We start from the raw sequence: 22,026 nt of genomic DNA, 5'->3' as shown, positions 1-22,026 counted from the left end.
GTATATATTATTCCTAACGTTCTTCTTTCCTCTTAACTTAACCTTAAATGGTTACCTACTTATCTAAATAATGACGATAATACCCTTGATTCACCTGAGTAGATGCCGACGAGTTCATGTCCTTATTAGTAATTTTAAACCTTAAAAAGTAAAAAAAAATCATGAAACATTGATATCATAACGATTCTCGCTTTCCTTCTCTCAACGTTCCCGGGGAATTCCCAAATCGGCTTGAAATTTTTGGAGAAATTGGAGCTTCGATTCATTCATTTATGAGGATCTCTGATGATTAGTTTCGAAATTCGTGAAGACATCTTCGTCCTTGCTTTCGAATCGCTGAATCGTGTTACGTTTTCTAGATTCGGCTGAGGAGTGAAATTGGATTTTTGAATCGATTTCTGAATAAAGAGGAAGAGGATCGGAGATGGCGGCGGGTGTAATGGTAACGGCCACGGGAGCAGTGGTGATTCTGTACTTACTGAGCCGTCGGATCGTGTGGGCGAGAAATGGAGAAGATGATTCAGGAGGTGAATTGGGTAAATCAGGGAGATCTGGAAGGAGGAGGATTGTTAGGAGACCGGCTCAAGCACCGGCGACTTGGCTTGAGACTATTTCAACTTTGTCAGAGACGTTACGGTTTACGTATTCAGAGACTCTAGGCAAATGGCCTATTGCTGATCTCGCTTTTGGTATTAACTATTTGATGCGTAGGCAGGTTTGAGCTTTTTATCTCATACTTCTTCTGGGTTTGAATCTTATCAGTGGATGCATAAATTATTGAACTTGATTTGATCTTTTGGTATATATATCTTCTGTGAGTCTGTGACTATGTATACAAATGGGCTTCATATAAAGAGTTGTTTTTTCTAATGTACTTTGTGTGCTTTCATCTTTATGGTGGGATATTATGAGTCCTATATTGTTTACTTTCCTGATAAGACATATATGTGCTCTGTTCATTTCAGTGTAGGATGGTTGTTTGGTTATTTTGCATGTGGAAAAAAATTTACACTTGTAATCTATGACTAGTGAATAGTGATGCGGTCATTATCTACTCTTTTCATGTGTGTGTTGCTGTTCCAATGCAGAGTTTCTTTTTTCTGATTCATGGGACAATTTTGTGTGTAGCTAGTGACATTGCTTGCTTGCGTTTTTCTTTTTTTTTTTTCCAGGGAAACTTTCCAACTGCTAGTGTTTATGCTGGAAGTAATTGTATAGAGTTAAAAGGACCAGAGATTATCATGGATTTGACAGAGTTACTGAGATTTTTGACCCTCTGTATGCTCTTCTCCAAAAAGCCATTTGCAGTGTTTCTGGAGAGTGCTGGTTATACCCACGAAGATGTCCTTCTTCAGAAGCCTAAAGCAGGGGTAGGTCATGTTAATGTGATTTTCTTCGTGCTATAACTTGTGATTAGCTTGTTTATAGTGACTAGATACTTTGTTAGACTAGAAATCCAATTTTGAAGCATTATATATTCTTACTTTTTGGATAGCTTCTCTTAGGAACATATGTTTTGGGAGGCTAAAAAGAGTTTGTCTCACATAGATATTTGAATGACAGTAGATATTCCCCATAATGATTGATCCTCAGTGCTGTTCTTGTATTAAAGATTGGACGTAACTTGTTAAAAAGAGTTTTATCAGTTGAATTGTAAATTTGATAAAATGGTTATCATAGTGGTGATACGAGACTATGGTTAGATTGATTAGGATACGGTTAGGACGCTTAATTAGAGCTCAGTGGTTGAATATTTTATACTTTTGAGCTCTGTTTTGTTGTTTTCGTTTATATCCGGAACCATAAACAATTGAATTTGGGAACCCTGCAGATTATGCAGCCTGCATTCACGATTATACGAGATACCAATTCAAAATGTATCCTGCTATTGATCCGTGGCACTCATAGCATTAAAGATACATTAACAGCAGCAACTGGTGCAGTTGTCCCATTCCATCATTCAGTTTTGCATGATGGTGGACTAAGCAACTTAGTTTTAGGTTATGCACATTGTGGAATGGTTGCTGCAGCTCGATGGATTGCTAAACTTAGTGTTCCTTGCCTCCTCAAGGCCCTTGATGAGAATCCTAGTTTCAAGGTTCAGGTAAACGCGCAAATCTTAATTCATTTAGAGATCCGTATTGGAGAGATTATTGATACTTTTTACATGATACACATTTTGTCTTGAGAATTGCACTGTTGAAATAGGAAGTCCTTTATCTACTGTATCGAATCTAAGGAGCATCTTTGTTTCAGATTGTAGGTCATTCTCTTGGAGGTGGGACAGCTTCACTTTTAACGTATATTCTTCGGGAGCAAAAAGAGTTTGCCTCGGCTACCTGTTTCACTTTTGCACCAGGTACACCCAATTTAATGATTAATGGTGGTATTTTTTTGTCTTCAGTTATCTGCTCCTCTCCCTTAATTGTGATGCTCAACTCTTTATATGTCAATTAGTTCTCTGGGTCAAAAATTGTTAATATGCACTGAATTTCAAATTGAACAACTCGCAGCTGCTTGTATGACTTGGGATTTAGCAGAATCAGGCAAGCACTTCATTACTACTATTATCAATGGATCTGATCTAGTCCCAACATTCTCTGCTTCTTCAGTCGATGACCTTCGTTCTGAGGTATATGACCTGCTTTGCTTATATGTGAAGCTACATTCACAGGATTTATCTCTGCCACCATTAGGAGAAATTTTCCTGATTCTGTAGTGGTACAATATATTGCTAACCTTGGTATATCAAATAGTGGATACAAGCCTGCAATTTTAACTTGGTACTTCTGTAGAGAGAAAATGTATAGAGATATGATCTTTCCCCTGCTAAATGATTCAGTCTTTCCAGACAACTTAGATATATTCACTCTTTGGCAAGTTGACAAAAGTTTCTCCCACAAGTGTTCAATGGAAAAGGGAAACTATGGTCTTAACTCTTACTGTGGGTTGTTCCCATCCTGGTTCTCCAGTTTATATCCACTTTTGCAAACCATGGTTCAAATTTTCTTGTAAGTATTATACGTACACCCATTTTTGACACAGATAAGATCCTTGTTTGGTCTATTTACTGGCAGGTAACCTCGTCCTCATGGTCAAATGACCTACGTGATCAGGTTGAACACACCAGGGTCCTTAGTGTTGTTTATCGGTCTGCAACTGCTATAGGATCTCGTTTGCCTTCTATAGCCAGCGCGAAAGCAAAAGTGGCTGGTGCTGGGGCGATTCTGCGGCCTGTCTCAAGCGGCACACAGGTAGCATATGTGGTTCACAATGCAAATACTGTAATATCATGAGAAAAAAGGTTGCGGCTTTTTTAGTGAATGGATGTGGAAAAATTAAATGTATAGATTCATGGACAGGTATTTCTTTTGTCTTGATGATGATTAATGCTGGAAAATGTGTTCAGGTCATGCTAAAGCGTGCTCAGGATGTAGCGCAAGCCGTTGTGCAGACCCGTTCAACTCTCTCTTCATGGTCTTGCATAGGACCACGCCGTAGAGCTATTAGCTCTCAGCTTAACTCCAAAGTCACAGACATGCCGGAAGCATCAGCTATTATGGCTGAAAGAAGAAGCACTGAAGCTCTACTGGCTGAAACTGTAGCGATAGACCGTAAAGGTCACAAGAGAACAGAACATAGTTCTTCGAGCAGCAGTGAATCTGATCGCGATGAACCAGACGAAGAAGAAGAGGAAGAGCCGTTGATATCAATTGATCAAGTCATCGCTGAAACATCTTCAATAGAAGAAGACGTGACAGAAGGTGAGCTATGGGACGAACTGGACAGAGAATTGACTCGACAGGAGAACGAAAGAGACAGTGAAGCCATGGAGGAAGAAGCGGCAGCAGCAAAGGAGATAACAGAGGAAGAGACTGTCATTACTGGCGGGGGCGATTCCTCCACAGGACAGAACCAGAGTCCGGTATCAGCATCTTCAATGGATTTGATAGAGAACCAGCGGTTTTACCCGCCGGGTAAGATAATGCACATAGTGTCAGTAACTGAGACAGAGTCTGAAACAGAGCGTGACGAAGTGGTGGTAGTGGGAACGACGACGGTGGAGCGTGTAAGGATATATGAGACGCCAAGAGAACTGTACAGAAAGATTAGGCTATCGAGAACAATGATAAACGATCATTATATGCCAATGTATAAAAAGATGATGGAACTCTTAATTACTGAGCTCGAGTGTGATTCACACTCGTCATGAGCTCCCTCAGCTTCATCATCCTCATCAACTGTACATTATAAATATTTATTATACACAGAGTTTACTTGTTTTTTCTTCAAATGTAGAAAGAGTATTAGTGGACTAGCAGAATTCTTGGCTGATCAACACTCAGAAGACCTTTATTGTGATGATCTAATTCTCAAACAGAAGCCCCCACTTGGATTTGGTAACGACTGACATCAAATTTGGTTCATATGGTTCAGTTTAATTGGTTTGATCCTGTTCAATTTAAAGTATCCACTTTTGGTTTGGCAGAACCTCGATTGAGAGATCGAGGCTTCCAAAAATTGACGGGCAGGCCCAACCAAAGTAAGGCAAGGCCCACTCGCCTTGAAAATTATGTTCGTCAAATTCTGTGTCGGCACGATCCGCCGTCTCTAAACGATCATTGACGGATCATCCTTCACCTCTGACAGAAACGGGTTACATAATATGACAAAACTCATTCTCTTATATAGGCCAAAGAAACGCTACCCTCCTCTAAAACTCCCGATGTGGGACATTTGTTGATTTTTGTTTTCTTAATTTTATAACTAGCTTCGATAACAAATTAAACATTACACAACCTATAAGTTCGTTTTTATTTATAACGTTTGAAGCTTGATAAAAATCAGTTTAACTTTTTTTGTTGGTTTTTGATCAACCTCCATATCTAGACTTTAGAGCCTCCGGTGGTTCTTCTTCCATGATACCAGACCCTGTGCTGCTTAAATACTCTCTGATGGTTGTTTTTCGATCTCCCAAGAATGTATGATCCAGAAAGTTATTGTAAGCTTCATCTCCCAGATTCTTAGCAGCCAACACACTGCAAACACAGGAGAATCTTCAACATGTAAGAAGTTTTCATCAAGTTCCAGAAGAAAACCATGAAATTTCTCATCCAAGTACCAAAAATTATTCAGAGATAATTCAAGAACCAAGTTTTGGTGTAACAGAATAATTAGTTGTTGCTTCGGCCAACACATGTTTCTCTCATTTCATTTGAAACTAGTTAGCATCATAGCATCAAAGTTAAATAAAGAAAACCTGTAGTAAGGACTAAGGAGAGTTTACCAGTGTCTTAGATAGAGACGACAAGGTAAGATGTCGTCCCGCCATATCTTATCGATCTTGAATCTTCCATAATGTTGAAAGTAAATCCCTTTGTTTCCTGCAGAAAACAATAAATGAATAATCCTATAAATCTATAATAGCTTTAACTTTTGAGACATAGAGATTAGGTTAAGGGGCCTAACTAACCTTTGCATCTAATCTGGAAAAACTCCTCATCACTGTATCGACCACAAAGTACCTGTTCAAGCCTCAAAAACTCAGACTTGGCAAAGAGTAAACAAACAGAACAAATGTCATTAAGAACAAAGACTTGTTTAAACTAGACGAACCGCAGAATTGGTGTAAGGTTTGCCTTCCAATGTTTCAGGAACAACCTATGTGTGAGGGAGGGAAAGTATGAGCAGTGTGACACAAAGTAAAGCATATCTTCAAACTAGGGGAAAAAGAGGAACTAGTGACTCACAGCGAGAAACCGGAACTCAAGCTCCCTTCCAATAAAAGCCGGAATCTGTATTTTGATGTATCAAAACCGTCAAAGAGTATACATAAACTTCTATCAAAAGATTATAGCAGTTTCCAGAGATATGTTTTGGTGTACCTCTGAGCTTTTGATCTCGAAGACAGTAACCACAAGGCTCTCTCCTTCACATGGCTCAACACTCAAGCTTGAGATCTCCTGTTTCATTCATCACACTCAGAGTATATCTACATTACCTAAGAAGCAGAGTCTTTGTATATCTAATTCCAAATCACAATATCTATAATCTCTAAGCCTTTGACATTATTCATTCACAGAAGTTTCATAATCAGTTTCCAAAAACTCCAAGCTCGAATCAGACCTTAGTTTCAGGATTCGCGATGCCACGCTCGAAGAAGATCGGAGCAGAATGAGCGAAAACTCTTCTGAATCCTTGCAATTTCGCGATTCTGAAATTCTCCAAATCTGGGAATGTACTCCTCGCGCTTCTCTCTATTATAAGAACAAAAGCAATCAATCATTCTCGAGGATCAATTATACACAAACGAAGGAGAAGGAGCTGAAATGTGTACGAACCGGAGAGAAGAGAACCGAATCCAGTGATCGAGATCCGATTATCCGATGAGAGAAGCTTCTCGAAATCGGATTCATCTTCCAATTCCATCACCTGAGACATAGCCTCAATTGATCGCCGGCGATCTTGTCGTCTCCTGGAAGAACTCAACGAGACGGTGCTACGTGGAGGAGAGGCGCGTGATTTGCACGGAGTCGATGAAAACGCGAAGGAGAATGGTAATGATGTGAGTGAGACTGAGAGTGAGAGAGCAATCATTGGAGACGAAGACGAAAATGTGAATTTGGTAACGTAAATACGAATATATATAATTCCAACAAAATTCTAAATTCCAAAAGTTATCATTTTTGCAGAGAAGAATGTACGTAAAAGCCATTTTTATGACACAAAGCTTTTGTCTTTGATAAGAGAAGACGCTGCAAATAGAGATGATATAGCTTAAGAAGAAACTAGAGGTTTTTTGGTGTGAAGTCTTGTGAGTTTCCATTGTTTAATCTTTGCCAAAGTGTTCTCTACCTTCAACATTCGTGCTTCCGTCTTCAAAGCTAGTTCCTTTATTGCAAGCTTTCTCTGTTTCAATCTCTCATCATCTTCTTCCTTCTCAGCAGCTACTCCATTAGAAGACTTGTTTTCATTATTCTTTTGCTCTGTTTCTTCTTGTGTTGTTGCTACTGTCTCATCTCCATAAGCAAGCTTTTGAGGAAGGCCTGAAACATTGTTATCCGCCACAAGTCTACTTCTTTCTCCTTCAGTATTCTCTATGTCATCAGACTTCTTTCTAGAATTGATCCTCTGAGCAATGGTCATGTTATCATCATCTTCTGTCTCAGCACTCTCATCATCTTCCGTGTCAGCACTCTCATCATCTTCCGTGTCAGCACTCTCGTCATCTTCTGTCTCAGCAGCACTCTCATCATCCTCACGAGCTCGCTTGCGTCTCTTGTTTGTCGAATGCTTGGCTTTCTTCATTTCATCGTCCAACTTCTGATAGACTTGGCTCAATGGTACTATCTTAAGGGGTATATCATCATCACTATCATCATAATGATCAACTGTACTGCTTACATTAAAAGTTTCCATTGATTCTTTCCGCATTTCTGAAACTGATTTAGCCCACCAGTCTCTGTATCTCGTAGTAACCGAAGCTGTGGCGACGCGAGAAGGAAAATATAGCTTTAAACCAACAAGCGGTTTGTTGTAATCATCCCATGCTTCTTCTTCTGTGAAGTTTCTTCTATGATTAGTACCCAAAACAGGAACATCTTGCGCCAATCCGAATTGCATCGCCACTCGGTTTGGATAGTAGTTCTCTACTACACCAATACCTACAAGCTTAGAAACTCTCACACATCTAGCAAACGACACAAACTCATCATCGTCATCATAATCACCATCAAGACTCTCATCAATCCTCACCCACTTAGCTTCTTCAACATAAAACCGAGGTGGGTTCCAATTCTCCAAAGGTTCACTATAAGGACGCCAATCAAAATTACCATGAAAAATAATCAGTCCCACATTCTTAAATCTCTGTTTCAGACCACTCCATTGAGCAATTCTAGGTTGACCCCTTGGTATCACCTTAGCTTCTGGTCTTATACTCTTGAACCTCTCCCAAATCCATACTTGGACAAGCTTAAACAGAGAACTAGCTAAAACATTTTGTATAGAGGCTAAAACACAGATATGACCCAAATCATTGTATAGGTTTGCTAGAACCGCAGGAGCAAAAGCAATCCTTTCACCTCTAGCTAGACGAACAGCTAAGGGGAAAACATCACTGGAAATCGAACTGCAAAACTTGTCTGGAAACACAAATTTCGAAAGCCACAACACTAGAAACGCTTCATGCTCCATTTCATCATCTACAAAGCTTGAAATCCATGATTCCTGCTTCATGCTCCCTTGACATCGTTTCTGAAGTTTCTCCACTGCTTCTTTCATCTCTGAGCTTTGAAGAGAAGCAAAAACAGAAGAACCAGAGATAGAAAAACCCAGAAGCACATTCACATCCTCAAGAGTTATGGTAGCTTCACCCCAAGGGAACACAAATGTATTAGTTTCAGGACACCAATTCTGAGCGAGAGAGAGAATCAAAGACGGATTTTTGTGGATTCTGTAAGTCGATGCTTTGATTGCTTCAAAAATCCCAGATTTTAACCAAGTGGGTTTGTGTAAAGCTACCATTTTTTTAACCCAAAACTGAAACTTTTTGTTTGGTAACCTCCACCCACGAAAGGAAACACTTAAAGACGAAGCTTTTAACTCAGGAGAAGGAGATGGACGAAGCATACCTTGAAACCCATCAATGGAGGAGGTGACAAAGGGTTTTAAAAAGTGAGCTTTTTTCATGATAGGTCGACTGTTATTCTCACTGTAAGACACCATGAGTTCTTCTCTCTCTTCAACGAGATCTTCATCTCTAAATGTTGAATCCATTTGGAGAAGAAGAAGAAAATGGAGGAAAAAATGCTTCTTTGCTTTTGAAAGCAAATGTTGCCTGTGACAGGTGGAGGAACATGTACTATATATGTTTTATTTATTTATTGGTATTTGTTAACATACCCCAAACCTTTTCACTAATTAAGAAATAATTTCAGTGCTTTGCAGTGTGTGACGTGTGAGCGAAGACTTAACGCCAGTAGGATAGTGACAAGATTGAACATAACCTTAAATTTATAAGTATGTAGCATTAATTTAAAGAAAAATAAAAGAAACACAACCACCATATATAATCTTTAATCACATAGTTAAAAGATAGAAAGCTTATATTAAAAAGTCTTAAAACCAGAGCAGCCTAGGAATAAAACACTAAAAAGAATTAGTTCACTTTTTTACCAACAAATGTTTTTTTGAGTTTAGTGTTCTTCTCTGCTTCCTCTTCATGAATAAGTTCTTCTTGCCTTTTCAATGCAATAGTTTCTTCATATGTGAATTCAATTTTGTTGCAGAATATATGGTCAAGAACAAATACCTCCAAGGCCCATCTACCATAATCAGCTAATTGCTTCTCATCGGGTTCCATATTATGCTGTATACGGAGATTGGAAACCTAAAGTCACATGAAATAAATTCCTTAAAGAAAACATTACCAATAACTTCTAATAGACGTTAACGTTGAGACATAGGAGACTAACCTGCAGAAGCTTTGGAGAACCCATTTCAGGCAATGGTGCAAGAACAAATCTCTCTAGACGTAACAACGGATCTGTAACACCAAGCATATCGTTGACCACATAAGCAATTGAAGCTTCAAATTCCATGGCGTCAATTGTTCTTTCATTCTTAGTTTCGTCTTCATTAATCTTTAAAGCGAATTCTTTGTCATCATTTGTTCTCTCTTTCTTAGTTTCCTCTTCAAGATTCTTCATAGCGGATTCACTTTGGTTACTGTTGATCACTTCTTTTGCGACCACTCTTACAAGTGTTTCGAGCCTTCTGCGTTTTTCTTCAAGAGACTTTAACCTATAAAACAAGAAATCCATCAAAAGAGTGGATGTTACTTCATTCTTGACGAAGAAGTGTTTCACAACTTGTTTCAGAATCACATCCATTTTCTCGCTAGATATTTCGAGCCTCGCATTATGGTCCATCCCTAACCAAAGACACATAAGCTGCACCAGAAAAAATGAACTAAAACTTATTTTCTTGTAATGATTCGCAACATGCTCAAACTATTAGGGAAAAGACCTCTTCCATCTCTTTTTGTCGTCTATCACCTTCATAAGCTTGCTTCTTTTCTCTTCCACAAAGCTCATGAACATTTTCTCCACTTTTTCCAAATAAACCGTAAGAAGTTCCTTCCTATACTGACCATCAAGGCAGCGAAAAGGTCGGTTCACACACTCTCTACAAGAGTTGAGAAAAGTTGGTTGTATGTTAATGGTTGCATGGAAAAATGTGGTTATATATATATATATATCACTCAAGAGACTCTAAATCTTGGCATTTACCTAATCACTTGAACTTGAGCTTTAAGTGAAAGAGAGTCAAACTTATCTATGAATCCATCCTGTAATTTAGGTAACTCAATAAACTTTTTCCATCCCCAATCATGCTCTTTCTTCCAAAACTGGTGTAACGTATCTGCGAAGGAACGTGTTCAGTTTGTTTGCGCTATTGCGGATTCAAGCTAAAGTAAAAGATGCAGAAAATAACCTGCAATCTTTGATTTCTTCGGATCTTTATTCTCAACAGCTACAGAAAACTGAGCTAAATGACTCCAACCTGTCTCAAAATGTTAAACTTATATAATGATAAAGGTTTGCAAATCAAGAAAGTGAAAATTATACATTACAATACTCACCTGGAAGAAGTTTTTCGTAGTTTGCAACACAGAGAAACAAAGAGAGACAGTTGGAAACATCAACCCCTCGTGGATAAATTAACAAATACCTATCATAGTCATAGGTAAGATTATAATAAAGCAAACAAAAAACATATATATTCAGAAAGTTTCAACTTTATTATTATGAAAATGATGTCATTTACCATCGGTGGCCACCAATCTCAAAAACATTGCTACGGATCGCTCATTGATTTGTGAAAATTTATGAATCTTCCATGTAAATGTCCCATATAGTTCAGAAGGATTTGATCCTATGTAATGTAACGATATCAAGTAATTTAAACACCACGAAAACACATACTTGTGGTACATCAACTAAAATACTAGAGTCATTTGAGAATAAAACAATCAAAATACTAACCACAATCATTCACGTTGTTAGTTAAAGTCCCTTCTCCAGAAGTTTCATTATTAGTGATCTCGGACATATCTATCTCCTTCAAACTACGGAAATTAAAGATTAAGCAAGTATATCGGATCTTAAGGATGACACAAATAATCGTATAGACATGACACAGGTCAAATTATCAAACAAAGATAATATAAAACCATAATATTATTAGACAAACCTATAGATTAAATCGTAACACCAAAAATCTCACATCACCTTACCAGTAAACTGTAACCCTAAAAGTCAATCTTTAAAATTTAGAAAAGAACACTTACACGAAGAGCAGAGCAGAGAGAAAAAGCTTAATCGCAGTAGTGTAAGATATATACGAAGTATCTTATAAAAAAAAAAGATATACGAAGTAACAAATTAAGGGAAAGAAAAGTTACTAGCATAACAGAGTAATATTCTTCAATCAGTTACAGAAAGATCTATTAAATATAACATTATACTATTATATGATAAACATGATCTACAAATCTTTTTCGAAAAAGAAATCTTCCATTTTGTAATCCTATTTCGTCGTCAAATTTAAATTTCTTTCTCTAGACATATATAAATATGGTTAATTTTAAAATACTAGTAAAATGAGTTTTTGTTCCAAAAATACCATCACTATGTTTCTTTTTCAAAAATAAAACTATTTTTTTTTCTGAAAATACCACAAAACTAAAACTAAATTTTAAGTAACTAAATATAAACCCTAAAAGATAAATCCAAAATACTAAACCTAAACCCCAACTATTAAATTAGAAAGTCTTAAAAATCATTCTAGGGTTTGTAGCATAAAAAGTTTGTAGTAATGGTATTTTTAGAACAAAAACTTAGTTTCCAAAGCAAATAAAACAAAAGAAACAATGATAAACACACTAAAAATAAAAGGGGATTGACAAAAATAGCACCCAAAAAGTTTTTTCTTCCAAAAATAACAAAAAATTCCACAAATAGCACTCAAACTTAATATATTAAATATAAGTAATTAACTAATCAAAATAAATAAATAAAAGTAAATATTTCTCTCCAACTTTTTTTGTTAAAATTTTGAAGGATTTTTTGTCGAAAAATATTTTAGCGGAAATTTTTTGATGGAAATTGTTTTGGCGGAAAAATATTGTTGGGAATTTCTGGTGATGAATTTGTGTATTTTTGTACTTTTCTTAATTGTTAATTTTAATAAATGAAAATAAAATAATTATTTGACAGCTATTTTTTTTTCAAAATATTTGTGTGCTATTTTTGTCTTAAAAACTTGAAATTGTGCTATTTGTGGGAATTTTTTTATAAAATATCGTGTTAATGAATTTAGATTAGTAAAATTTTAAATTTAAGAAAAATAAAATCTTAAACTTTACAACTTTGATTACAAAATAAAAAATCAAAGACTTTCTAATGTAAGGTGGTTGAACTTTGATTACAAAATATAAACTTTGTTTAATTAATCAAATAAATGAGTTGGCTTTTTTTTTTGGGTCAAATAATGAGTTGACTTTGCTATCCATTAAGTTAATGGTTGAAAAGCTCGATTACATGAATTTGATGAATAGTTTTACAGACAAAAATCTGAATAAAGCTATATTTAAAAATTTTAATTTTGTTTTTTTTTCCTCTTTTTTCTTTACAAAATGCTTAAAAATAATTAAAAAATGTTCTAGAAATTTTAGTATGACTTTTATATATTATTATTATTTGTGATTATACAAAAGAACTAGAAGGCCTAAATGTTTTATTTGCATAAAGCATTCTTACATGGCGGACCGGTTCTGCATGCAGACGGGAACTAAGATGACGCCGCCAAACATAAGCGTCACCAATGGTGGACCCATAATGATCGACGGAAAGCCGGTGACGGGGCCGTTAGATTCACCGGTGGTTATAGATGCTCTGAAGAAGACATGATTGGAAAATCAAGAATACAGTGAAGTGATAGTTATTAATAGTATATAATAAGAACTCCAAGCATATATATATATAAGCATATATATATATATAAGGGAGTTTATAGTATTATTATTTTTAATAAAGCTTATATTTTGTAAATATGAAACCATGAATGTAAGCAAGTAACTAAATTTATTTGGTCTACGAGACTGACTATTGCAATATCCTTAATTTCGATCCCTTTTATCTAGTGGCTTTGTCTCCAATGGTGTCTCTGAAAAATTTGAGGGGAGTTAAAAAATTAAAAAAAACCTTAAAAGCAATCATCAAGCAAAAATAAATGAAAACATTGACAAATTTTTTAATCGAGGGCTCTTAAGAAACCATGATGTGGCATCCATCCAATGGCGAAATCCGACGGTTAATTTTTAACTGAAAAAATTTGTGTTTCTCTCTCATGGTTGATCTCAACATCTAAAGCAACTTATGTTTTGAGTGCTATTTGTGGATTGTTTTGCTATTTTTGGAAGACTTTTTTTTTGCTATTTTTGTCTCCCCATTTATTTAAGTGATGTAAATTTTGTTTTCATCAATTATGCTCATAGCAAAGATGAGTGTCACACCCGGTGGGCCAATCATGATCGACGACAAGGCAGTGACGGGAAAGCCAGTTTCGCAGGATCCAATAGTGAAGAAGAAGGATCCAGTGAAGACGGGAAAGCCAGTTTCGCAGATTTATGTAGATATGATGGACTTAGTTGATTATGATCAAATACTTTATTACTTATTTGTGACACCACTGATGCTATTAATAAACCCCTCGATCTACATATTACTTATTAGTAAAGATACCACCTACATTTCTTCCTCCATTGAAGCCTGATCCGTGGGCGAGTACAAACTCGGTGTATCTGTATCCATGCAGACGAAACCTTGGCCGATACCGAATATGAGCACCGACAATGGTGGACCCATAATGGTCGACGGAACGGCGGTGACGGGGCCGTTAAATCCACCGGCACCGGTGGTGAAAGATGCGGAGAATAAGTAGAAGACATGATTACGAAATCATGAAGCTAATAAAGTTATAGAAGTAATAATATTAAGATGCATATATAGTTTATACTTATTATAGTTTCTTATTTATTTTTTAAAACAGACGTTATTTTTGTAAATATTATAAACTACGCCTGTAAGTAAAATAATAAATAAACGAGCTTTTAATAGAAGTGTTCTCTCTCGTCTCTCGTCTCTCGTCTCTCGTCTCTTGTCTCTCGTCTATCGTCTCTCGTCTCTCCAAGGCGAAATCCGATGAGTTTCGTATGAATTTTTAGTTCTCTCGTCTCTATCTCTCTCGTTTCATATGGATCCGTTGTTTTTTACTAATAAATTTGGTTTCTTTTTGATGGTTGGGATTACGAAAATATGCTAAACATGTAGAACACAAAAATATTCAAAGAAAAACAAAAACAAAAAGTTTTTTACCAAAGAAAGACAATGGTTGTAAATGGTAACATTGTTCTTGAGCAATTCTTGAGGAATTCTCTAAGAATTTAAATTGGTAACATCATTTGCATGTTGAGGAATACTTGAGGATTTTGTGAGGAATTGTTGATGTTTCAAATTTTTAGATTTGTTTGTAAGTTGTTTACTAAATTAATCAATTTAATCATTAGCGAGTAAAACTAAATAATTACTAAAACTACAATATTTAATTTAATAGTAGGAGACTTCTACTAGAGAATTGTTAGTAAGTAAACTCATAAACTAGACAAAACAGATAGTTTAATTTAACAATTACTACTTTATTTTATTAGTTTATGCTTTTATATGATATTTATATTCGAAAAAGATTAAATGTATTAATACATTCTTAATGTTTTACAAATTGGAACTTTTCCTAAATTAAGTTATTACCTTGTGTTTAATAAAGTTATTCAATCATATATTTCAAGTGTAATGTTTTCATTTGTTTTTTATTTGGTCTTGTTGACAAAATAAAATTATGTAACTAATATGTTCATATGTTTCTTTATTTAATTAATATGTTTTGAATTTTTTATTTTTTTTTGAATGAATGCAAAATTTATTCACCAAAAAAAACCTGGGTTACAACAAGTGCATCTTTGTTTAAGATATTTTGACTCATACTTTATCTAAACCTGAGCAAATTAGAACCTAGTGGAAAGCCAAAACACAAATAAATCATCATATTTTGGATTTCCTTTTTTCTGAAGAACGATGATCCGATTGCGAATATTTTTGTCGACGGTTTTTCCAAGAGCCAATGCTGTGATAGGTTCCTCCTCTCCATGTCTTCGAGTATTCCTTTCTCGCCATAGAGTGTGAATGGTGATCTGAAAAGTGTAACGCAGCAGCAGAAGTGTGTTCCTCCCAAGCGACGATCCTGATTCATCAAGATTCAGCCATTAACATTTGAATTCAAAGATCTTTAGTCAGATTCAGCCAAAACTCACTAAACAATTCAGCCGGATTCATCAATTTAACCAGATTCAGCCAGATTTCTCGGTTACCATTTAGACACAGTGGCCCATAAGATCACTCCAATGCTTCCTCTAATGAAGCCTCCGACCCTACCAGACGTCAGGAAGTACAAACCCCCTGAATTTATCTCCATGAAGACGAAATCTCCGGATATGCCAAAAATGAGTATCACAAACGGTGGGCTTATTGTGATCGATTGACAGTCGACAAAAACGATGGTAAATCCACCATCAGGCGAAGGATGCAGTGAAGAAAGGAGAGGAAGATGGAATATAATATAGTGAAGTTATAATGATTATTAACATTAAGATTCTCCTAAATATCGATGCATATATATAGTTTTTAGTTTTTAATAAAGGTTATTTTGTAAATAATAAACCAACATGGCTGTAAGTAAATAAACTTGAAATTTATTTAGTCGACGACTGAATATTGCAATCCATTTTTATTTTTTTTTGAATTTTAAAGTTAGATCATTGGTGATGTTTTTATTTTCTTATTTGTTTGAAATTTAAAACTAGTATAGGAAATTTGCAAAACTAACCAATAAAAATAAAATTAAAAAACAAAAAATGGATGATATTCTATATATAAACTACAATATATACTATAATACCTTTGTTTTTTTAATTTTTTTGTGTGGAATTTTGCCATTTGTGCCATGTTTCCTAATAATCATTCCATTTCTTCCATGTTTTTATTTTCTTTCAAAATGTGTCACGGGTTTACTTTTGGTTAGTGTGGAGATGTCCAAACTATACTTGATACCTTTGCCAAAAGCTGTGGACATTATGAGCAGTAAATGTGGAGAAAGAGTACTATATGTACATGTTTTTTTTTATAACGCTGAACATTCATCTTTTTATTTGAAAACAATCAAATTAAACAAAGCCCAAAAAAAACAAATTAAGTCTAACAACAGAAACAAATTAACTCTAATACAATAAACCGTCATGGATGAGATAAGCAAGACAGCACACAGGCAATTGTCACCTCCTAAAGAAAGCAAAAACACGCGTAAGAGAAGCGGTAGATTGCCGGAAGCGGTAGATCGCCGGCATCGTTCTCCGATGTCACAGAGCTTCAAACCAGTAGGCCGAAAAGTCGTCGTCAATTGAAGCCACAACGCTTTACCTAAGAACTCCAGAATCTTCATCCTTTAAACAACAAATCTTCTTGGTTTCGTTAGAGCCGAAAAAGAAAGAAGACCAATGAATCGGATATATATTTCTCTCTTCAACGCCTTATGAAGAAAGAAAGCTGGTGAAAATGATCGGATGAATCAAGTAGAGGAACACATTGTGGTTTCTTTTGGGTTCACAATGAGTACCAAGGATGAAGGACCCCGTCAACACTAAGATATCGAGATCTTTAACATTTTTTAGGAAAGCTCATCTTCTTTGCTTAACCGCAGACCAAGAACATGCACCATGCGAAGATGGGTTTCTTACTCTTCTTATTGAGGTGCTGATGCAGTCTTCTCTCCTTCAGGCTCCTGTGAGATGACCAAAATATAATCACCCAAACTAACAAAGAATACAAAAATAAATACAGAACAGATTTTAATAAAACATGATTTTATTGTTACCAGAGCCAAACGCATCTCGCTTCCGGAAAACTTTCTCTCCCTGCTAGACTTGTGCATGCTTTCCATAAGAACACACTTGTTCTTGTAAACTTTTCCTTTCACCTTCATGAACATGTCATGGTAGTACACAAGCTTGTCGATCTTCTTGTTCCAACAGAACTTTTTTAGCAAGCGTTTTAACATTTTCAGCCTTCTCGTCAAACGTTTCATTATTCGGCGCAAAGCCTCCATTGTATCCTTACCTGAAAACCAGAAAAACTTTCTAAATAATTTTCATCGATCATAAATAATATTACAGTACCACCAAACCAGAGTACGTTGCAGTCCAAAAAACTAGAGTAGTACCGAAGACAAACTGTTTATTAAAGTACCAAAATGAAGAGACCTATCAAAGATTATTGGATACTCATTTTCATTCGGACTTACCGTAACCAGTGTGACGACACTTTCTCCTTGCACGAGAGCGTGAGTGGAAATGGATCGACACCATTTCTTATCTCCTTGACCTAGCTCCACCTCTTTGTCATATTCGGCGGTGAAATAAATGGACTACTTATAAAAGAGTGATTATAATAGATTTAGGGTTTTTGGTCTATCACTTTCCCCCTAGTTTCTCGCGGTACCCGTTTCCTTAACAAATAAATGGGCCTAAACGACCTGTTTTGTTTTATATTTGTTTATAAGCCCTACTCTAACTCGTCTCTTTAAATTAATCTAAAAAAAAAGTTTTCATAATAATGTAAGAACAATAAATTACAAATGTGTACTCTTTTTGGTTCTCGAATTATATAAAAAAATTCTAGAAGTATATATTTATTATTACTAATTAAATCGTATAAATAGAATATAATATATAATAAATCATGGCAAAAAAATAGAGGAATTGATACTTATAAGGGAATTTTATGATATGATTTATAGTATAAATGATTAGTGAGATGTAAATTCTTACAAAATGAAGGTTGTACGTAATTTTATTTTCCTTAATTTTATGTATTGAGATGCGTGGAAATATTTGTGGCCTAATGTGGCGTAAATATTATTAGAGGAATGAGAAGATAGAGTGGAGCCGTATCTCCTCTCTCTGCTACTTCGACTCTGCACTTTTAATTAAAAAGATACTTTGTTGGACTTTGTAATCCTAACAGTCTACATAGGCATGAAACGTGTAATGGAAGTATATATGCAAATTTGGTGATAGGGAATCTATTTTGCGAAAGTTAATTGCACTAGGCAAAAAAGACCAGTGGTCTCATTGTTATATTCTCTATTATTTCTTCCCATTTAGCATCCCGTTAATTTCTTCTATTATTCCTCAACATTGCTTATCCTTGATGTATAGAGTATAGACTTCATTTAGCATCCCATGCCGTTTCAAAAAATATAAGAAAGAATGATATTTCTCTTTATTCCTCCAAATTTTCACCATATATATTTCAATTTTTAGACAGATATTAGGACCCTACATTATTCTTAAAAGCTTACCATTTGATGATTATAAAACAAAAACATTTCTCTCCAAAATTGAAGAGAATATTTTAGGAACAGAAATCATAAACGTTTTTTCTTGTTAAATAATTTCAAATCTGTTTTCTTAATACGATTAGGGCCTTTCATAGTTTTATTACATATTTGTGGAAAATGTTTTTCTTGCTGAAATAATTCGTTTTAAACTAATCTTATGACTCTATTAAAAATAGAGTCAATATTGATAGTTACGTAGATTTAAGAGATCATTTTCAGAACAACTAACGTTTCGAAATAATTTATAATTAACAACTCAAATAATTTATAATTTTATACTATACTATCCTATTATTTTTTTTTAAGAATATGAATAATCAATTGTCAAACATGAAATTTATAATATTTGAGCAATTTCTTTCATTTAAATTTGATTTATTAGTCTTTTGTTAATTCTAAAAAAATACATTCATCGCATGGTTACTCTTCGGATCAAATTTTCAAGAACCTATGAATGGTTGAATTTGCTTGTAGTGGGGAAACACCATTTGCTTTGAAATAATTTGCATAAGGTAGATGATTCAACCACCAATAAAAACAAACTAAATTAGGCCTCTATAGAACTGAACTAATTTATTGTGAAGGATCCGCTTATTTAACCCCCTATTTTTAAGAGTGAACATGGTTCCGTGATGACTCTCTGATATCGATAAGTCAAATGCGGACAAGATATATATGTCGTACCATGAGAAGCAAATTGGTGTCGCCACTACCGCCTACTACTGTCTTAATTCTTTATAAAGTAATACAATGTTCATTTTTTTGGGTCAAAAGGAATTTAATGTCAGATTTATATCTACTACATATACTGTCTATTCTTGTCTTCCTTTACCGAAACAGTATTTGTTTGGGAAAAAAGGACCCCTTTGTAATGTCAAATTTAAGTTTATGTTCAATTAACCACTAAAAAAAGGGATAATCTAATAAAAATGACTATGTAACTTTGTACATATAAAAAAAAAAATCTTTGTACATCCTCTTTTGATTAATGAATTAAATATTTAGACAAAAAAAAAGACTACATGTAAAGTGAAGGGATAATTCCTAAAAGATAAGTCAACAGATGAGTACGTAGGTTCATTATCCTTTTCTTATATAAGGAAGCTCATTGGCTTTGTTTCCCAAAGCAAACTAAAACCGAAGAAACAAAGATAACACTAAGACAAAAACACCTTTCTTCTCTTTTTTGTTCTTCCTTGGCAATGGCTCAAAATGATAGGAATACAAGAATTGCCCAAAAGGCTTTTGAAATAGTCGATAACATGTATGGTAAGTCTCATAAACTTACCCCTAAACCATATGTTCCTAGAAACGAGTTTCCTTCGTATTTTAACCAAAATTCATACGAATATGGTGGTCCAAAATCTTATACTGTAAAAGAGGCAACTAGATATTACTGCTCGCCGAGTCATTTCTCAGTTTTCATATGAGTCAACTATTGTAAAACCGGTGGTTTATCATCCCACGGATCGTATTCAATACTTCAGTGGTGCTCGTCCTTTTATTGGCCATGTTGACCGCTTTGAGAGGCCACAAGAACGGGCTATTAACTGCGATAAGGCGGTTCAGCTCTATGGAGGGGTTCTTATAAAGGAATTTCGTAATTAAGGGGGATAAAATGCAATTTATGTTGAAAATGCAATTAATTATAAGAAGCTAATTATGTATGATATAGTATTTATTTCTGCCTTCGGGAAATGTGCAAACCAAGACATATGTGTTTGCTACTTAAAATAAGGTTTAGATCACTACCAAGTGTTGGGGTCTGCTATGTATTAAAAGCAATATAATTTGAAGCTTACCTAAGATAACATGTTACGGTGTTAATGCTAGTATGTAATCTAATATGCTTTTCTCTCGAAATTGTATGGCTTAACTCCTGTAAACATCATATCCTTATATCTTATGTATGATCATTTACGAAGTAAAAAACAAAAGAAATCACAAGCATTATCTTCTTTATAAAGGATCTTGGCGATTTCTTGTACATTCTTGAAATAGAGTTCACTTGCACCTCTGCTAGTGTTTACCTCACAAAAAAATAAGTACCTCCTTAGCTTGCACCCAGCTGATCAATGCAAGGCCGAACTGACATCCATATGGTACATGAGTTTGGCCCTCCATGATACAATAGAATATCGAGCCGCAATTGAGAGTCTTCAGAATTTTGCTATTACACTATTAGATATAGTATTTTATGGTTAGTGAACTAAACTCTCCCAATTTATTCACTAACCGACAAATACACATTGGGACGCTATATATCAAACGTGTGTTTTGGTCCCTTGCTTGCACCGTTTAATCATGGCCTCATAATTCTTCGCTCACTGTATCCATACTCAGATGTTTAGTGGCGGCCTCGTTGGTGCATACATTGTTGACCTCGGAAAGTATCCAATATTTTGGTCTTCAAGTAGCAAAAAACATATTGCTCACTCCTTCACTGAGGCAAAGTATATCGCTTTATAGCCAATTTTCTTGCTAGTTCCATTAACTTTTATGACAATGCATGGTGCCAATTATCTCTCAAAAAACTAATTTTGTGTATCATTTGAAACATATATATTGCCTTTCCATTTTATTCAGGTGAAAGTTTAAGGTGGCACAATGCAAGTCTCTCACGTTATATCATCTGACGGTCAACTTGCTGATATGCTCTAGCCAAGTCGATTCTTCAAGCTTGGTTCTACTTATGATTAAAAATTGGCATCCCCTCTAGTATTGCTCCATTTTTAGTGAGTTTGTAAAGGCATGTTGTGCCTTATTGTTATCTATCTCATATTCTATAAACGTATATTTAAATCCCATCGTTATAATTCAATTAATGATATTTGGCAAGGTTCAAACCCTTAAGGTCTTCTATTATTCTAACAAAGTAACACCTAAACTTTCATCTTAGATTCACTCTCTTAGCAACAAAAAAAACATAATTGTTCAATTATTCTCAATTGTATATATAAAATCTTATTATTTAGACGAAATCATATATATGAAAGTTGGCCAACTCTTTTCATAAGATTGACACATCATCACTTTAGCATTTGCCATGTGTCTATTAAATAATTAATGTAAGCTCTTCAACTTCTAATTTATAGGTTAATGATTTTTTTGTAATCCAAACTCAAAGTATGAGTGTATAATAGTCGTGGATTACTTAATGATTTGAGTTAATTATTCTCTTAAATGGATATTTATATAATAAATCTCTGAGGGTGAAAAATACGTAAAGAGTTCCATCATCAAATTTTTAGGTTTCTAGAATCCAACACTACCCTCTCTTAAATTGGTTTAATACAAACATGATTTATGAATTATATGTATGATGCATTGTTGAGAATGTTATTAGGAAAAAATATTTTTAATACTAAAAGTAATTATTTATTGCATGAGTGAACGATTAGATAAATAAAATTTATATTTAAATTAAACAATACAAAAAAATCCAAAAAACCT

General features: G+C 34.9%; 7 protein-coding genes, 2 long non-coding RNA genes and 1 other non-coding gene across 13 annotated transcripts; 4 read left to right on the top strand and 6 right to left on the bottom strand.

Moving 5' to 3' along the window:
• The first annotated feature begins 37 nt into the window (after window positions 1-37).
• Window positions 38-4,487, top strand: AT4G16070 (lipase class 3 family protein). 3 transcript variants are annotated; one of them, NM_001203810.1, is made up of 7 exons: window positions 38-715; window positions 1,173-1,370; window positions 1,832-2,104; window positions 2,257-2,359; window positions 2,538-2,632; window positions 3,078-3,254; window positions 3,410-4,332. In NM_001203810.1, the coding sequence occupies exons 1-7, from the start codon at window positions 425-427 to the stop codon at window positions 4,211-4,213; spliced, it is 1,941 nt and encodes a 646-aa protein (NP_001190739.1). In that variant the 5' UTR covers window positions 38-424; the 3' UTR covers window positions 4,214-4,332. The 3 variants fall into 3 exon arrangements, with proteins under 3 accessions (NP_001190739.1, NP_567482.2, NP_001328205.1); NM_117700.3 differs by having other exon boundaries at window positions 167-715; window positions 2,514-2,632; window positions 3,410-4,487; NM_001341083.1 differs by having other exon boundaries at window positions 180-715; window positions 2,514-2,632; window positions 3,051-3,254; window positions 3,410-4,294.
• A 1-nt stretch (window position 4,488) lies between these two features.
• On the bottom strand, window positions 4,489-4,646 carry U4atac. The gene has a single exon (NR_142005.1). It is a non-coding gene; the product is annotated as an other RNA (small nuclear RNA).
• A 21-nt stretch (window positions 4,647-4,667) lies between these two features.
• AT4G16060 (uncharacterized protein) lies at window positions 4,668-6,619 on the bottom strand. The gene is made up of 8 exons (NM_117699.6): window positions 6,342-6,619; window positions 6,127-6,257; window positions 5,886-5,963; window positions 5,751-5,795; window positions 5,617-5,661; window positions 5,474-5,525; window positions 5,288-5,384; window positions 4,668-5,039 (listed from the first exon to the last, which is right to left on the bottom strand). Exons 1-8 carry the CDS (start codon window positions 6,595-6,597, stop codon window positions 4,874-4,876), a joined length of 870 nt encoding a protein of 289 aa, NP_193341.3. The 5' UTR covers window positions 6,598-6,619; the 3' UTR covers window positions 4,668-4,873.
• A 44-nt stretch (window positions 6,620-6,663) lies between these two features.
• On the bottom strand, window positions 6,664-8,795 carry AT4G16050 (Aminotransferase-like, plant mobile domain family protein). Its single transcript, NM_117698.2, has one exon. It carries the CDS (start codon window positions 8,776-8,778, stop codon window positions 6,778-6,780), a length of 2,001 nt encoding a protein of 666 aa, NP_193340.2. The 5' UTR covers window positions 8,779-8,795; the 3' UTR covers window positions 6,664-6,777.
• A 365-nt stretch (window positions 8,796-9,160) lies between these two features.
• Window positions 9,161-11,115, bottom strand: AT4G16045 (TRAF-like superfamily protein; the record flags this gene model as incomplete). The annotated part of the gene is made up of 7 exons (NM_148339.1): window positions 9,161-9,391; window positions 9,477-9,953; window positions 10,030-10,143; window positions 10,301-10,425; window positions 10,498-10,566; window positions 10,646-10,711; window positions 11,049-11,115. The coding sequence occupies 7 exons, from the start codon at window positions 11,113-11,115 to the stop codon at window positions 9,161-9,163; spliced, it is 1,149 nt and encodes a 382-aa protein (NP_680705.1).
• A 2,436-nt stretch (window positions 11,116-13,551) lies between these two features.
• AT4G16040 (uncharacterized protein) lies at window positions 13,552-14,091 on the top strand (the record flags this gene model as incomplete). Of its 2 annotated transcripts, none has more annotated exons than NM_001341082.1 (1): window positions 13,552-14,091. In NM_001341082.1, the coding sequence occupies one exon, from the start codon at window positions 13,552-13,554 to the stop codon at window positions 13,837-13,839; it is 288 nt and encodes a 95-aa protein (NP_001329171.1). In that variant the 3' UTR covers window positions 13,840-14,091. The 2 variants fall into 2 exon arrangements, with proteins under 2 accessions (NP_001329171.1, NP_193339.1); NM_117697.2 differs by having other exon boundaries at window positions 13,567-13,959.
• A 1,157-nt stretch (window positions 14,092-15,248) lies between these two features.
• Window positions 15,249-15,598, top strand: AT4G06370. Its single transcript, NR_142004.1, has one exon. It is a non-coding gene; the product is annotated as an other RNA (long non-coding RNA).
• On the bottom strand, window positions 15,249-15,740 carry AT4G06365. The gene is made up of 2 exons (NR_142003.1): window positions 15,490-15,740; window positions 15,249-15,360 (listed from the first exon to the last, which is right to left on the bottom strand). It is a non-coding gene; the product is annotated as an other RNA (long non-coding RNA).
• A 553-nt stretch (window positions 15,741-16,293) lies between these two features.
• AT4G16030 (Ribosomal protein L19e family protein) lies at window positions 16,294-17,574 on the bottom strand. Its single transcript, NM_117696.2, has 3 exons — window positions 17,476-17,574; window positions 17,050-17,291; window positions 16,294-16,956 (listed from the first exon to the last, which is right to left on the bottom strand). The coding sequence occupies exons 1-3, from the start codon at window positions 17,537-17,539 to the stop codon at window positions 16,918-16,920; spliced, it is 345 nt and encodes a 114-aa protein (NP_193338.2). The 5' UTR covers window positions 17,540-17,574; the 3' UTR covers window positions 16,294-16,917.
• A 2,201-nt stretch (window positions 17,575-19,775) lies between these two features.
• On the top strand, window positions 19,776-20,181 carry AT4G16024 (uncharacterized protein; the record flags this gene model as incomplete). The annotated part of the gene is made up of 2 exons (NM_001125517.1): window positions 19,776-19,842; window positions 19,964-20,181. The coding sequence occupies 2 exons, from the start codon at window positions 19,776-19,778 to the stop codon at window positions 20,179-20,181; spliced, it is 285 nt and encodes a 94-aa protein (NP_001118989.1).
• Window positions 20,182-22,026: the final 1,845 nt, after the last annotated feature.

Source organism: Arabidopsis thaliana, chromosome 4 (assembly GCF_000001735.4).
Source record: "Arabidopsis thaliana chromosome 4, partial sequence".
Lineage (NCBI taxonomy): Eukaryota > Viridiplantae > Streptophyta > Magnoliopsida > Brassicales > Brassicaceae > Arabidopsis > Arabidopsis thaliana.
This window is presented reverse-complemented; position numbering and strand designations above follow the sequence as displayed.

What these genes read in the sequence shown, in the direction of transcription:
- AT4G16070 (NM_001341083.1), top strand. Translation starts at nt 425, where the DNA reads ATGGCGGCGGGTGTAATGGTAACGGCCACGGGAGCAGTGGTGATTCTG. An exon ending in TCGATGACCTTCGTTCTGAG is followed by an intron (nt 2,633 to 3,050) that starts GTATATGACCTG and finishes GACACAGATAAG; the next exon opens with ATCCTTGTTTGGTCTATTTA. An exon ending in CTGTCTCAAGCGGCACACAG is followed by an intron (nt 3,255 to 3,409) that starts GTAGCATATGTG and finishes AAATGTGTTCAG; the next exon opens with GTCATGCTAAAGCGTGCTCA.
- AT4G16060 (NM_117699.6), bottom strand. Translation starts at nt 6,597, where the DNA reads ATGATTGCTCTCTCACTCTCAGTCTCACTCACATCATTACCATTCTCC. An exon ending in TCGCGAATCCTGAAACTAAG is followed by an intron (nt 5,964 to 6,126) that starts GTCTGATTCGAG and finishes TGAATGAAACAG; the next exon opens with GAGATCTCAAGCTTGAGTGT. An exon ending in CGTCTCTATCTAAGACACTG is followed by an intron (nt 5,040 to 5,287) that starts GTAAACTCTCCT and finishes CTGTGTTTGCAG; the next exon opens with TGTGTTGGCTGCTAAGAATC.
- AT4G16050 (NM_117698.2), bottom strand. Translation starts at nt 8,778, where the DNA reads ATGGATTCAACATTTAGAGATGAAGATCTCGTTGAAGAGAGAGAAGAA.
- AT4G16030 (NM_117696.2), bottom strand. Translation starts at nt 17,539, where the DNA reads ATGGTGTCGATCCATTTCCACTCACGCTCTCGTGCAAGGAGAAAGTGT. An exon ending in GTGTCGTCACACTGGTTACG is followed by an intron (nt 17,292 to 17,475) that starts GTAAGTCCGAAT and finishes TCTGGTTTTCAG; the next exon opens with GTAAGGATACAATGGAGGCT. An exon ending in GCGAGATGCGTTTGGCTCTG is followed by an intron (nt 16,957 to 17,049) that starts GTAACAATAAAA and finishes GTCATCTCACAG; the next exon opens with GAGCCTGAAGGAGAGAAGAC.